The 14205-nt window shown below is 50.7% G+C and overlaps 2 protein-coding genes across 3 annotated transcripts; both read left to right on the top strand.

Moving 5' to 3' along the window:
* Positions 1 to 166: 166 nt before the first annotated feature.
* VPREB3 (V-set pre-B cell surrogate light chain 3) lies at positions 167 to 1480 on the top strand. Its single transcript, XM_016204251.1, has 2 exons — positions 167 to 215; positions 1164 to 1480. The coding sequence occupies exons 1-2, from the start codon at positions 167 to 169 to the stop codon at positions 1478 to 1480; spliced, it is 366 nt and encodes a 121-aa protein (XP_016059737.1).
* Positions 1481 to 2962: 1482 nt separating this feature from the next.
* Positions 2963 to 9117, top strand: ZNF70 (zinc finger protein 70). 2 transcript variants are annotated; one of them, XM_016204310.2, is made up of 2 exons: positions 2963 to 3016; positions 6085 to 9117. In XM_016204310.2, the coding sequence occupies exon 2, from the start codon at positions 6169 to 6171 to the stop codon at positions 7510 to 7512; it is 1344 nt and encodes a 447-aa protein (XP_016059796.2). In that variant the 5' UTR covers positions 2963 to 3016; positions 6085 to 6168; the 3' UTR covers positions 7513 to 9117. The 2 variants fall into 2 exon arrangements, with proteins under 2 accessions (XP_016059796.2, XP_016059797.2); XM_016204311.2 differs by lacking the exon at positions 2963 to 3016 and adding an exon at positions 3382 to 3448.
* Positions 9118 to 14205: the final 5088 nt, after the last annotated feature.

Here is a 14205-nt window from a genome sequence, read left to right as displayed (position 1 = left end):
GGGAAGATGGGACTTGGCAGTTGGGCCCCAGCCACTGCCTTCCCCCACTAATCAATGGGCTGATTTGCATGTCCTGTCGTGGTCCAGTAGCCTCCCCTGCCAGTGCCCTGAGGCACCTGGAGCACACCCAACAGAACAGCTCCCGCCTGCCTCCCTGCTGCTGGCCATGGCCTGGTGGCGCCTGGCTCTCCTTCTCATTGGAGCCCTCCTGGCAGGTGAGCCATCCCTGGGCCTGGCTCATCTGGGTGGGGTAGGGAACAGCACTGGCTCCAGAAGGCCTCTGCAAGAAAGCAAATTGATATGAGCAGTGGTAGGGTTCTAGAAGGGGCATTGAGGTGAAGGGGAGAACTGGTTACAGAGAGATGACTGCGCCCTAAACTTGGGGTAAGTAATTTCTCCATGTGGGCCTCAGTTTCTCTATTTCTGATTAACCAGATCACTAGTGTCCCTTTGAACTTTGACTCTTTGAGGCAGGGGTGGGGAACATTTTTTCTGCCAAGGGCCATTTGGGTATTTATAAGATCATTCAAGGGCCATACAAAATTATCAACTTAAAAATTAGCTGTAAAAAAAGTCCTAGATTTAGTGAATTTCAAGTCCTACCTGCGGATGCCTTGGCTGGGCCATACTGAATGATATGGACTGTGGGCCAGACATTCCCTACCCCTGCTTCAGGGTATTAGAAGGGTCTAGAGCTGGTCACCTTTTGAGTTGTCACAGGGGAAGCTGGTGTGGGCTAATCTCTACTTCACAGTCTTGGAAAAAACCTACTTCTAAGAAGGTCCTCAGCATCCAGTTGCCTGAGGCTGAGCTGATGGGTGGTACAGTTCAGGGAGCTTCCTGGAGGTGGTTGTTCTGTGGCCAGGGTCTGGAAGAGCTAGTGTGACAGAGGGGATAGATAGGGATCTTTAGGGCAAGGAGAGGGGTGGGCAACAGAAGGAACCAGAGGCCATCAGTCCCTCGAGGCCCTCAAGTGAACACAGATCCTTGGGAACATGGCACTAATGGGGACTTAGGAGTCACCAGCTCAGTACCCCATCCAGTTCCGATCGCATGGCACCAGGCCATGAGCCCTTTAGGAACAGGAGTCGTTTGGGAGTCATGAAGCCAGGGTGGGAGAAAAGGGGCCCAGGCCAGGCCTGAGCCAGATCTGTCTCTCTCAGTCTCCCAGCCAGTCCTGACACAGCCAGACGCATTGTTGGTCTTCCCAGGCCAAGTGGTCCAAATCTCCTGCATGCTCAGCCCCCGCCATGGCACCGTTGGGGAATATGGTGTGTCTTGGTACCAGCAGCGGGCAGGAAGTGCCCCCCGCTATCTCCTCTACTACCGCTCAGAAGAGGATTACCGCCGCTCCCCAGACATCCCTGACCGCTTCTCAGCAGCCACAGATGCAGCCAAAAATGCCTGCATCCTGATCATCAGCCCCGTGCAGCCTGAGGACGATGCAGATTATTACTGCTCTGTGGCCTTCATATCTTAGGGATGGGATGTGGGAGGTGGGATGAATGCCTCCTGTCTGTCTCCCACTTCTGTCCTTGACCTTAGGCCCCTCTCTTTCTCTCAGCCTTTATTTTCCTCCTCTGTAAAATGGGCTAATAATACCCAACATGTCAACAATAACTATTCTGAAGACTACGAGAAAAAGTGACTGTGGTTGATCTGGGAGGGTGGAGGGGAGGTAGGGATTCTGGGGATTGGTGCACAAGAGGAAGCACCTGAGACCCTTGGGACTGGGCCTTGCCCCTTCACTGGCTCCCAAGGGGTTCAGACTGGTGGCCTGGCCTTCCTGTGACCCAAGGAGCTGGAGGGAGAAAAAAAAGGAACCAGCCCTTACCACTACCAGCTCTGCATGGCTGGCTGTGGTCCAATGCTCACTGGGTGACAACTGGATCCCCATGGAATCCAGGCTGGTGGGTAGGGGACAGTCCCTGCCTACTCCTTGATGGGGCAGGGAGGCAGGTGTAAGTGTGTGTGTGTGTGTGTGTGTGTGAGTGTGAGTCCCTCAGAGGCACCTGAGGGCCAGGGTGGAGGGTGCTGAAGGCAGGTGGGCAGATGGCAGGGACTGGCTGAGGGGACAGCATTCCCCCTCTCAGGAACACGTGTTCTGCGGGTCTCCCATGGGGGCTGTGCCACCACCGCCCCGCCCCAGGCTCTCCCCCAGGCAGGTGGGCCCGGGGGGAACCATTGGGGGAGGGGCAAGTCTTGTCATCAGAAGCAGAGCTGAGCGTCTGCGAGTGGGGTAGGGGTGGGCGGTTCAAGAACACACCCTTCTTCCCTCCCGGTTCCCCTGGGAGGCGCCTCACGCCCGGAGGTCGTCCCTCAAATGCACTGAGTCCAGCGAGGTCGGGCCTGTACTCGCGCCACCTGCGGGGTGGGCAGACCCTTCCTCTCCTCCGCGTCTCTGGGGGCTGGGCGGGCAGGACCCGGAAGGGAGGGCGAATCCTGACAGGGCTCCCGGGCCTATGAGAGCTGATGGGCTCCACTCTGGGATCCCTTTCTCCTTCTCTTAAAGACCCCAGACGCCCCGGCGGCCCCCGGCTTGCCGCCACCCCCAGGGCAAGTGCAGGGGGAACTGGGCCTCCAGCTTGCGGCTCTAGGCCCGCCTGCCCCTCCCTGCCTCAGTTTCCTCCTCTGCACTCCCGCCAACGCCTGTCCAGCTCTGCTTTCCTCCCAGCCGGGATGCACTTTGGGGTCAGCCCAGAACCACTGCGTCGGACTGGAGAGACTCTCCTGATCCAAGTCCTTGAGCCTCGGAGCCGGGCGGCTACGCGCCTGGACACTAAGCGCGGCGGGGCTACCGAGACGCGAGGACCTCCGCGCGGCCTAGAGCAGTCCCGGAAGTGCCCACGGGTGGCGGGGCGGGGCTCCGGGCTCCCGGGCCGCCGCGGGCTCCGCGTCAGCAGCCGCTGGGGAGCGAAGCCGGATCGGCCGCGGGTTGGAGCAGCTCAGGTGCGGCCCCGCCCCGGCCTCCCGCGGCCCCGCCCCGGCCCAGGTGAGCGGCTCCGCCCCTGCCCAGGTGAGTGGCTTCGCGTCAGGCAATGTGCCCACCTGTCCCTCCGGTGGTCAGGGATGTGGGCGTCCCCACAGGTGGGAAGCATGTTGGGGCACAGGCATCGCCGCCCGGCCGGCGTGTGCACGTCCGCGGCCGCTCGCGGGCCTCCAGCCAGGAAACCCTGACCTGACCCAGTGTCTGCCGGGTGCCAGGCCCCGTGGGCTCCTGGGAGGGTGGGGTCACGAGTGCAAGAGGAGCCGGGGAAGGCCCCGAGAGAGGTGGGAAGCATGGGGTTCCATACTTTTGGCTTTTTGGTCCAAAAACGTTTAAAACGTTGGGGACAGATAGAGGATTGCCAACTTTTTAAACAGAGTGGAGACTTCAGTGTGTAGGTGGTACATAGTGGGAATGGAAAACTCCTAAGGAGGAAACCGTGGAAACACCAGGATTTAACAGGTGGGTGGAAGAAGAGTTGCAATCCACAGATACCAAGAGGGAGGGATCCCAGGGCATGAAAATTGGGGCGGGGCGGGGGAGGGGGGCTTTCAGAACCAAGGCAATAAAGGGGAGTGTGGGAGTGGGGATGATTTGTCCAGCAAGCTCAAAGCTTTGAGGTGTCCAGGTAAGCAAGGAGGGTTTAGTGAAGGGATGGGCCCGTATTGTCACATCTAGTTTTTCAAGAGAAGGCCAGAAACCTACTGAGTTTTCCATAATGGCAGCTAAGTCAAACAAAGAGGAAAAGCCCAACTCTTTTGAGAGCCAGACAAAACGTGTCTATGGCAAGATCCCCAGGCTGCCAATTTGCATTCTCTAAAATGAAGGGTTTTGAGAAGAAGGTATTGGTAAGCAGTGCCAGAAGGGGAGGGGAAGTGAGCACAGAGTAGAGAGGGATTGGCAGTAAGGAGGTCATTGGATGCTGGAGCTGAGTGCTGAAGTCCCAGCCGAAATTGGAAACTTGAAATCTGTCTCGGTGCCATACACAGTCGTATGATTTTCCTTGGCAACATTTAACATTTTAGGAGGAATTGGCAGAGAAGGAATTAGCAGCCAGTTGCAGCAGGGCAAGGAGTTGAGGAATGTGATGCTGGTCAGAGAGTTAGCTGAAGTGATGTCTATAGTTAGACCCCCTATAGATAGAAGTGGTCTAAGCTAGATGGGAGTGGGCAGAACTAGAAGAGGAAAACCAGGACTTAGAATTGATGAGGTTGAGTGAGAGAACTAGAAGGACTGGAGATTATAGTTGCTGAAGCAGAGGGTAAGAGAAGGTAAAGTGAGCAAAGAAAATGCATTTAAGTGGCTGAAAATTCATTAAGAAAAGATTTCCAAATAGAAATGGATTCCATTGTGACTGTTCTGATTAATATATTTTTTGAGCTAATTACTGTAAGCTTCAGGGTAAGGATAATAATAGTATCTTTGTACAGAATTGTGAGGCTCAGATGAGATACGCCTGTAAAAGGTCTAGCAGAGCAAATGCTCAATAAACATGAGCTGTTATCATGGTACCTGGGGAGTTTCCCTTTAGCTGCACAGAAGTTTCCAAATGGGACTCTGAGAGGCTTCCTCAGGGGCCACCATAGTGGGATGAGGGGCTGAGTGGGAGTGTTCTAGTTTCCTTTGTTCCTATAGAAATACCTTCCTTCAACTGGTGTAGTCATGCTTTTGTCTGTTTTGTTTATATCACCCAGAGAATTGATTTTTTTGAACAAAGAGTTCAAGTGTGACAATCAGTTCTAGCACAGATGGCTTTTCCTCGATTCAATTATGTATTAATTCAACAAATGTATGTATAGAGATTGTCCTGTTGTGCTGGGGACTGGGACTTCCAAAATGAAGGAGCACAGGACTTTCCCATAGGGAGCTTGCAGGCAGTGGTGGGGAGAGTCCCGTCAACCCATGTTTATTCTCCAGGGTGGTGAGTGCTTGATGGATGTGTGCACCAAGCTCCGTGGGTCACTGAGGACACCTGACATCATCAGAAGAGGGGCATTTGGACTGAGTCTGGAAGGATGAGCCAGTGGCAGTCTGAGCAGGGGGAGGGACCTGGTAGGCAGAGGAAACAGCAGCACAAGTGAGTTATTGAGCTGGAAGGTTAGGGGTGTATGAAAGGAGAGGCAGGAGATGGGCTGGAAGGGCATGCATGAAGGGCCTTGAAGGAGTTGAGCTGTCACAAGATCCTAAGAGGAGAAATGACACGATTAGGCCTGTGTTTTGGGTATTTCACACTGGTGTCAATGTAGAGAATGGACTAGAGGGAGGAGCAGAAGTTGGAGGTAGGCGGCCATTTGGGAGGTGAGTATTGAAATAATCCGGAGGATTTGCACTGAGGCCTGAGCCACAGAATGGCAGCAAGGACAGAGAGACCCCTTCAATAAAGCCTCAGGAAATGGACAGGACAGGATATGAGGAAGAAGGTCTAGGCTGACTCCCAGCATTGTGGCTGGGACCAGAAGGCAAAAAGTGTGCTTTCTCTTTTTCCCAGCAAAGCCCAATCCCTAGCATCCTCCAGTAGGTGGAGCATTGGGCCTTTTCCATATGGCTCCATTTCTTGTTCCAGCCCAGCTTTCTGAACCTCAGCCTTTAGAGTCTAGACACCATGGTGTGGTGCTTGATTCTATTTCTTTCTTGCAGTTGTTTCTGATAAACCAAACTTCTGTCTAACTCAGTGAGGATCATCTCAAGGGCAAGAGTGTGTCTTTTTTGGTTAATCCTCACCCGAGAATATTTTTTCCATTGATTTTTTAAAATTTTTATTGAGAGTGGAAGGGAGGGAGGGGGGGAGGGAGAGAGAGAGAGAGGGAGAGAGAGAGAAACACCCATGTGAGAGAGCCACATCAATTGGTTGCCTCCTACACGTGCCCTGACTGGGCCAGGGATCAAACCTGCAACCCAGGTACATGCCCTTGGTCAGGAATCGAACCTTCAGCCCTTAAGTGCAAGGGCCGATGCTCTAACCACTGAGCAACACTGGCCAGGGCCAAGTTTATCTTATACTTATTTTGCTATATCTACCATTCATCCTGGCACAGGACGGAGGCACATACTAGGTGCTTGACTTGCCGGCTTGACAATGTCCCTTGTTTTCTTTTCAGATTGTAAGAACAGTAAGTGTGTCCCAAAGAAGAACATCTTGCAAGAAATACAGTCATTGGGGGTATACTGATACTAGGTCCACAATGGAGGTTCCCCCAGCATCCAAGCTTGGTGAGACCTTTGTGTTTGAAGATGGGTTAGAGATGCAACAGCTGTTCCCAGAGGAGGACCTGGGAGACTCATTTCTTCAGGAAAGAGGCTTAGAGCAGATGGCTGTTATCTATAAGGAGATCCCTCTTGGGGAGCCAAGCGAGGGACATGATGATTATGAGGGGAATTTCAGTCTTTGCTCAAGCCCTGTTCAGCATCAGAGTATCCCCCAAGTAAACAAACCCCAGGATGATGAAATATTTGGCCAAACCTTTCTCCAGAAATCAGACCTTAGTATGTGTCAGTTAATCCATGGTGGAGAAGAACCCAGTAAACACGACTGTGAGCTAGTGGGCAGGGGGGACTTGGGACCAAATGAACCTCACAGAACTGCACAGCCACCAAAACCCTATGCATGCCGGGAATGTGGGAAGGCCTTCAGCCAGAGCTCGCACCTTCTTAGACACCTGGTGATCCACACTGGGGAGAAGCCCTATGAGTGCTGTGAGTGTGGGAAGGCCTTCAGCCAGAGTTCGCACCTTCTCAGACATCAGATAATCCATACCGGAGAGAAGCCCTATGAATGCCCAGAATGTGGAAAAGCCTTTCGCCAGAGCTCGGCCCTTACGCAACATCAGAAAACCCACACTGGGAAGAGACCCTATGAGTGTAGGGAATGTGGGAAAGATTTCAGTAGGAGCTCAAGTCTGAGAAAACATGAGAGAATTCATACTGGAGAGAAACCTTATCAGTGTAAGGAATGTGGAAAATCCTTCAACCAGAGTTCAGGCCTGAGCCAGCATCGGAAAATCCACACCCTAAAGAAACCTCATGAATGCGATCTCTGTGGGAAGGCCTTTTGCCACAGGTCCCACCTCATTCGGCACCAGAGGATTCACACTGGGAAGAAGCCGTACAAATGCGAAGAGTGTGGGAAGGCCTTCAGTCAGAGCTCCAACCTCATTGAGCATCGGAAGACCCACACGGGTGAGAAACCCTATAAATGCCATAAGTGTGGGAAAGCCTTCAGCCAGAGTTCCTCCCTCATCGAGCACCAGCGGATTCACACTGGAGAGAAGCCTTACGAGTGCAGCCAGTGTGGAAAGGCCTTCTGCCACAGCTCCGCACTGATTCAGCACCAGAGAATCCACACCGGGAAGAAACCCTATGCATGCAATGAGTGTGGCAAAGCCTTCCGGCACAGGTCGGCCCTTATCGAACATTATAAAACCCACACTAGAGAGAAACCCTATGAGTGTAACAGATGTGGCAAGTCCTTCAGGGGGAGCTCACACCTTATTCGGCATCAGAAAATCCATGCTGGGGAGAAGCTCTAGAAGCAGGAGCTCGCACCAAAGCTTGAAAGCCTTTCCCAGATGGAGCCTGCACCCAATCGCTTTGTCTGCAAGGCCCCATCCACCTTCCCCATAACAGAGCTGAGCCTAGGCACTCCTGAACACCCACACCAGCAGCAAGGCCCCCTCTTGGCCAGGTGCCCTGTGATCAGCAGGTTTATTGAGCACAAGGGAGGGTGCAGGGATAGGAAGGCTGCCAGAAGGGCTGAGCACCTGAAAAGAGAGTGGGCCTTCGGTTTTCTCATTCTCACATTTGACTCGCACACCTGTGAAGTTTAGTTTTCCCCTCTATTCCAGAACCCAGAAGAGAAGTGAATGTAAGAGGGAAAAAGTTGAGTTAAACCCACAAAAATGTCAGGTGAGAACTCTTAACATCAGGCTACAGTCTGGTACTTATTATAGAAGAAATAACCATTCTCTCAGTCCAAATTAGCTGAAGAAAAATGAATCCAAAAAGTAGAAAGCTCAGCCACAAAATGGAATCTTCTGCCTGGCTTAGGCACTTGTAGGGACAACCAAAACAGGTTACAGAATAAAGGGAGTGTCTGGAAGGATTAGTTCCAGAACTGGGAGTGAGGGTGCGAGTCCCTGGTGTGGTGTCTTAATCCTGTTCTGCGTTAGAGTGAGGGTGGTCTCTTTCAAGGAGAGTAGAGGTTTGGTCCTGCAGGCCAGAGGATGTTTGATGCCCAGCTCTGACTCAGCCCAGGCCTGAGGCATTAGTACCCTCCAGGAGTAGCCCCTCCACAAGACCCAGGGCTCCTAAAACCACAGTGTGCCTTGGACATCAGCAGGGCCCATTTTTGGTCTGGTGGCTATGCAGCCTCTCTGCCTTCCAGTGCGGGGTTGGGCAGGGATGGGGGATGTTGGAAGCAGGGATATTCAGTCAGAAGTCTGGGTTCAAGTCTCAGTTCCATCCCTCCAACCTACGTGACCCCGAGGAAGCTCCAAGGCTCAATTTTCCTGTCCATGAAATGAGGATAGTAGGATCTGGCCACATACTTCTAAGGGTTGGTACAAGGCTCCCGTTCAGGATGAAACCACGTATGAAAGTGCTTTGGCAACTGGCGATTGAGTGTGGATACGCATAGTGATCCTTGTCCCACCTGGAAACACTGTTTCTGAAACCTGGAGAAGCATCCCCATCTGGTTCCTGAAATGGCAGAGTTTGCAGCAGGCCCTCATTAATCCAAGCTTTCCAATACTCCCTCAGGCTTGCACCCTGGGCTGGGGGTGCCCTGTATTTGTCCTACACACAGATGTTTCCTGGAGGCCATCCTCAGCCTCCCTGTGGTGGCAGTGCAATCCATGTCCCTGTACTTCTTTCTGTTCCCGCCTCCCCCCCCCCCCCAACTGGCGTTCAGCTGGGGATTGGTCCCACATGGACCGATTCAGTGGGCATCCCCAGAGGTGCGGCTCAGTGGTGTGTTTTTAAAGCTCCCAGGTTTGTTACAATGTTCCCCCCCACACACACATCGATGCTGTGAGCTCTGTGCTGGGCACCCATGCAGCCCTACATCTCCCAAATGTCAGGCCTGCTTCCCCTGACTGAGCAGAGCTTGAAGGTGGCCCAGGAATGGGCTCCAGCAGTGACAGGTCTAGCTAGTTAGTAATTGCTTGTCCCAGGCCCTCAGGCCTTCATGTGGCCATGGGGATCTTTAGTCCTAGCTTTCCCCCAGGCTCCTCAGCTAGTGTGGGAGAAGACAGTCTGAGCTATTTTGAAGTTTTCCAAACATGGCTGGAATCCCATGAACCCATTGTAACGCTGGTTATTTCAGCTATTCAGAAGCTCAGCTCAGCAGTTTTGTGTAGTTTTGATGAATAACTTGGGAGAGCCATAACTATTACTGAGTAAATGGAGCTTGGTAGCCAGAGATTTTAAAAGGACTGGTCTGATGGGCTGGGGAGATCACTTCTGTTGAGTCCCTCTTTGCTATGTGAGTATGCGATACATTTAACTGGCACCCCAGGGTCCCCCAGAACCTGCTGCACCATAGCTGACCTGACCAGGTGGCGCCTGGGCATTGTTGGCAGGAGGCCTGCACCCAGGGTGTTCAGTCGTTTACCAGGAGTGAGGAGAGAATGCCGAGACACCTGCTTGGTGTGGGTGACAGCAGCCACCAACTCCCACCAGATCTACCTCCTTGGCACCCCTCCCGTACTCTGTCCCTATCAGGCAGTCATCTGTTTCCTCCCTGCCTTTGATGGCTCCCTCTGTACACCCCAACCAAATTGATTTTTTTAAAACATTACTTTGCACATGTCACCACTCTCCTTAAAATCAACCTTCCGGGAGTTTTCTGCACATAACCCCCCATTTCAGCCAATCTGCTGCACCCCCTCTAAACAAGCCACATGGAGTTCATGCCAGTCTCTGTCCTCAGCTCACTCCCAGCTTCTCTCAACTCATTTTATGCTGTTCTCAAGTTTTGCAACATGCACTTTCTCCCCTCACACCCCCTGCAACCCATCTCCCTTGTTCCTTTTGACAACTTATGTAACAGGATTAAAACCCTTTTCTGAAGGGTTGACAGGTTCTCAACCACGGTTAGGACCAGGTACTTTTCATTTTTGGAAGTGTGAGCAGAACCTAGCTCTCTGTTCAATTTATTTCACGGTTTGATTATGTATTTAAATTCATTTTACTTAGGTTCTCAGTGTAATGTTATAAGGGAGGACCCTGGTAATAGTTCAGTCAACCTTGAATTTAGTTGTTTGTTTTTGTTGTCATGTGTTTCTACCCTCATGGCAGATGTTGGGGGTTGTAAAGCTCCGACTCTAGATTTTGTTTACTAATTGAATTGTTGTGTCAAAGTAAATGTATTCTTTATTTTTGACTTAATACGTTATGTTTCCAAGATTAATTATTAGTTAATCATATATATATATATATTTTATTGATTTGAGAGAGAGGAAGGGAGAGAGAGAAACATCCATCAGCTGCCTCCTGTATACACCCTGACCGGGGATCGAACCGGCAACCTGGCTCTGTGGCCTGACTGAGACTCAAACCCGCAGCCTTTTGGTGCACAGGATGATGCTCCAGCCAACTGAGCCACACGAGCCAGGGCATTAGTTAATCAGATTTTAAATATTTCTAGTAAATGTGGGTAATTTGGTCTATGACTTTTTTTCTTAGAGCTTTTTCTGTACTCCGTAAGTTTGGCATGTGGTATTTCTTGTGTTATAATAGGGATTTCCTTTTGGCCCAAGTGTTATTATTTTTTTATATTTCCAAGTGATGAATGCTTAGGTCATTGTTATTTCCTACTTCAGTGTGGTGTCAACATTTCAAAGTGTCCAAAAACTTCTTTGGGCCTGAATATATTATCAATTTTTATAAAGCATTTGTGTACTCTCAAGAAATGTGTTTTTACTCCATCAGTTCTATTTTTAACTCAGTTTTTAAACTACTTTATACAAATCCATATTTTCTCTAACTTTTGTTTACTTCAGAGTTCTGAGGAGTCTGTGAGCAGGGTTTTGGTTGTTTTGGTTTTTGTTTTTAATCCTCACTTGAGGATATATTTTTTCCATTGTTCTTCAGAGAGTGTGGAAAGGGGTGGAGGAGAGACATCAATATGAGAGAGACACATCAACTGGTTGCCTCCAGCAAGCTCCCCGACTGGCCTGGGGATGGAGCCTGCAACCGAGGTGCCTGCCCGTGGCCAGAATTGAACCCGGGGCTCTTCAGTCCGTGGCCGACACTCTAACCACTGAGCCACACCAGCCAGGTCATGTGAGCAGGGGTTTTAAAAAGTTGTGGATCCCTAGGGACTGAACAGAGCTATGTGGATATGTGTATGAATGAACTGTTCTAGGAGAGGGGTCTGTAGAATTCTTATTTTGGAAGAGCTCTGTGACCCCAAAATAGTTAAGAACACTCATTTACCAGATCTAATTGTAGTCTGATTTTGTGTGGGTTTTTTTCTTTATGTATTTCTGTTAACTTTTAATTTCTGTTCCTCTTTTATGTGTGGTGTTGCTATGTTAGTCGTGCAACTATCTCAATTCTTTTTTGAGAAATAGGCAGGGTATAAATTGCCAATAAATAAATACCATGGTATTTGGGGTATATATATTTAATAGTGATATATTGAAAAACTGTGCCTTTTAGTGCCCTCTTTGCCACTTTTCATGCTTCTAGCTTAAACTTCTTTTTTCCAAATATTATAACTGACACCCTTTGCTTTTCTTGAATTTGCATTTGCATGAGAGTTTATTTAGCTCAGCATTTTAATTTTTAAATGTGTATGTATATTTTGCTATATATCTGTAACTTATAAACACCAAATTGTTGGATTTTATTTTCTGATTCTTTCTGTAATTCTTTTCCTTCTTGTGTAAGAAGTTCTATCATTAACATTTAGAGTGAGGCATAATTTTGCAATTTAATATTTTAATTATCTGTTAACTCATTTAACCCAAAAAGCCCACTGTCATTCATGTGTGGAGTGTCATTTCTGGGTAGACTAGAAGGCTACCATGGGGCGTATCTGCTCCTCCTTGCCTTCATCAGTGCCAGGCTCTGTCGTAAGCCCACTCTTCAAGTCACAGCCTCTGGTTTCAGTGTCCTTGGCTGTAATGTAGAGGAATGATGCAACTCATAGCCTTGCGGAGCTCAGAAGGCTAAGGAAAACAAACCCGCATGGCAAACTGAGGGCATAGATGATTATTACACTATTAGTATTTTGAATATTTAATTTTCTGTTCTTACTCCTTAAGTTCTTTGGACATAAAACATTACATTGTGCTTTGTTTTTTAGAGACTGCGACCAAATGTAGCAAAGAATTAGGTAGACACAGATCCATCCCACATTCCCAGAGTGAACCCACAGTCATTTGAAGAGTGGTGGGGACCCTGATTTCATATCTCCCACCCCCATCACATGTCTGTCCCAGGCTGGTTCCCCCTCAGCCTTCCCCTTTCTCCCCTAACTCCCTCCTGTGGTTGGGGCACAACTGCAAAGGCTCAAGAAGATGGTCACTTATGGCCACTTCTGTTATAGGTGGGGAAACTGAGGCCAATGACTTACCAAAAGTGTGGCGATTTAGTGTCAGACCTACCTGTCAGTGTGGGGAGAATATGCCTGGTTGCTACGCTGGAGCCCCAGCCAGTTGCTGCCAGGACTTATCAGAGGTGGCAAGTGGGCCAAGGTGTGAACCAAATTGCCTCAATCCACTGGGAGTTGCTCAACTCTTGGGGATGAGTGGACATTTGCAAACATCAAGCAAAATGGATATATTTGCCAGAATGCTCATGTGTTGTGAAGCTGGGGGTCATGAGATGGGCCCTTCCTCTTGCAGCACAGGCCATCGGAATGCGGGTGGGGGGCGTGTGCTGGAGACGCTCCAATGTTCGCCGCCTCACTCCCTTGTGTGTATACCTCACAGCCGCGCAGCCTCCCCCGCGCTTCCCACCGCGGGGTCACTGCCTTCTGAGGTCGAGCGCGCCCTCTGCTGGTGCCTACAAAAACCACTTGGAAAGCTCTTCGATCTCCCCGAACTCAGACGGGTTGCTGGCTTGCAGTCCCTGCTTCCCTTTGCCACTACCCTCAGCCAGGCTGGCTCTTCAGCTCCCAGAGGAAACCGGAAACACCTGTTTCTTCCCTCTGGGCCTTACTTAGGTCCAGCATCTGGAACCCCAGAAGGGGGAGGGGGTTCACCGGCAGCCATGCAGTAATGTGCTACCTCCTTAATCCTCATGAAGCCTAAGGCTCATCTCCCAGAACAAAGGGGCAGCTCAGCCTCTGGTTCAGGACCAGACTTCTCCCGGGACCACAGGCAACCTCAAAGCAAAGAGCTTGCTTCCCCATAGTATGAAGAAAGGTGAATAAAAGATTCCACCAATCCATGGGATAAACGAGGACCAGGCTGGGGGAACGACGGGATCTTCTTGTCCGGTACCTCCGCACAGCCCCTGAGGGCGTTTAAGCGTGTGACATGAGGCCACCAGGGGGCGCCATGAGCCTGACTGGGCGGGGGGGGGGGGGGGAGCAGATATTGGGGGAACAGGGGGCTGAGCCCCTGCCTGGTATTCACCAACCTGTGGGACACCCAGCAGCTGCCTCCCCCTGGCCTATCCCCAGGAGCAGACCAGGGTCTCCTCCTCCCCTTTGCCTCAGCCATTCTGCAGGCCTGAAGCCAAACCTGGCAGGGGGGGACCCAGCTCCAGATGTGGGTCCCTAAGAGGTGATACTCAGGGATGCCTACTGGATGCATGGGTGTGACCAGATCTTCACAATCTATGTCTGTAATTAACGGAAAAGCAGACCATGACTAAGAAAGGCTAGAGAAGGCTTGAACAAGAGAGCTGACAACCTCAGCCATCCACGGGGCAGAGTGTGCTCCAAATGCAGAACACGTTCTTTTCAAGCACACATGGGACAAGAAGCACACACGTGCTGGGCCAGAAAGTACTGGCAGATATCAAAGTCTTGAGGTGCAGATTATGTTCTTGGAGAGCCATGCAATTATGCTAGAGACTAATGGTGACAACGTAACCAGAAAACCAGCTCGTGGTGCCATTTCTCTTCCCTGCCATTTACCCTTCGGGCCTGAACTCCCACCAGCAAGAATATGCTTCCCACCCATGTAAGTGGGACTTTGGGCTCTGCTCATGTATGCTTGGGGCTGCCCCACTATAAGCACACCAGGAGGAGCTCCAAGGGTGGGAAC

The sequence above is a fragment of the Miniopterus natalensis genome, chromosome 20 (genome assembly GCF_054644295.1).
Source record: "Miniopterus natalensis isolate mMinNat1 chromosome 20, mMinNat1.hap1, whole genome shotgun sequence".
NCBI lineage: Eukaryota > Metazoa > Chordata > Mammalia > Chiroptera > Miniopteridae > Miniopterus > Miniopterus natalensis.
This window is presented reverse-complemented; position numbering and strand designations above follow the sequence as displayed.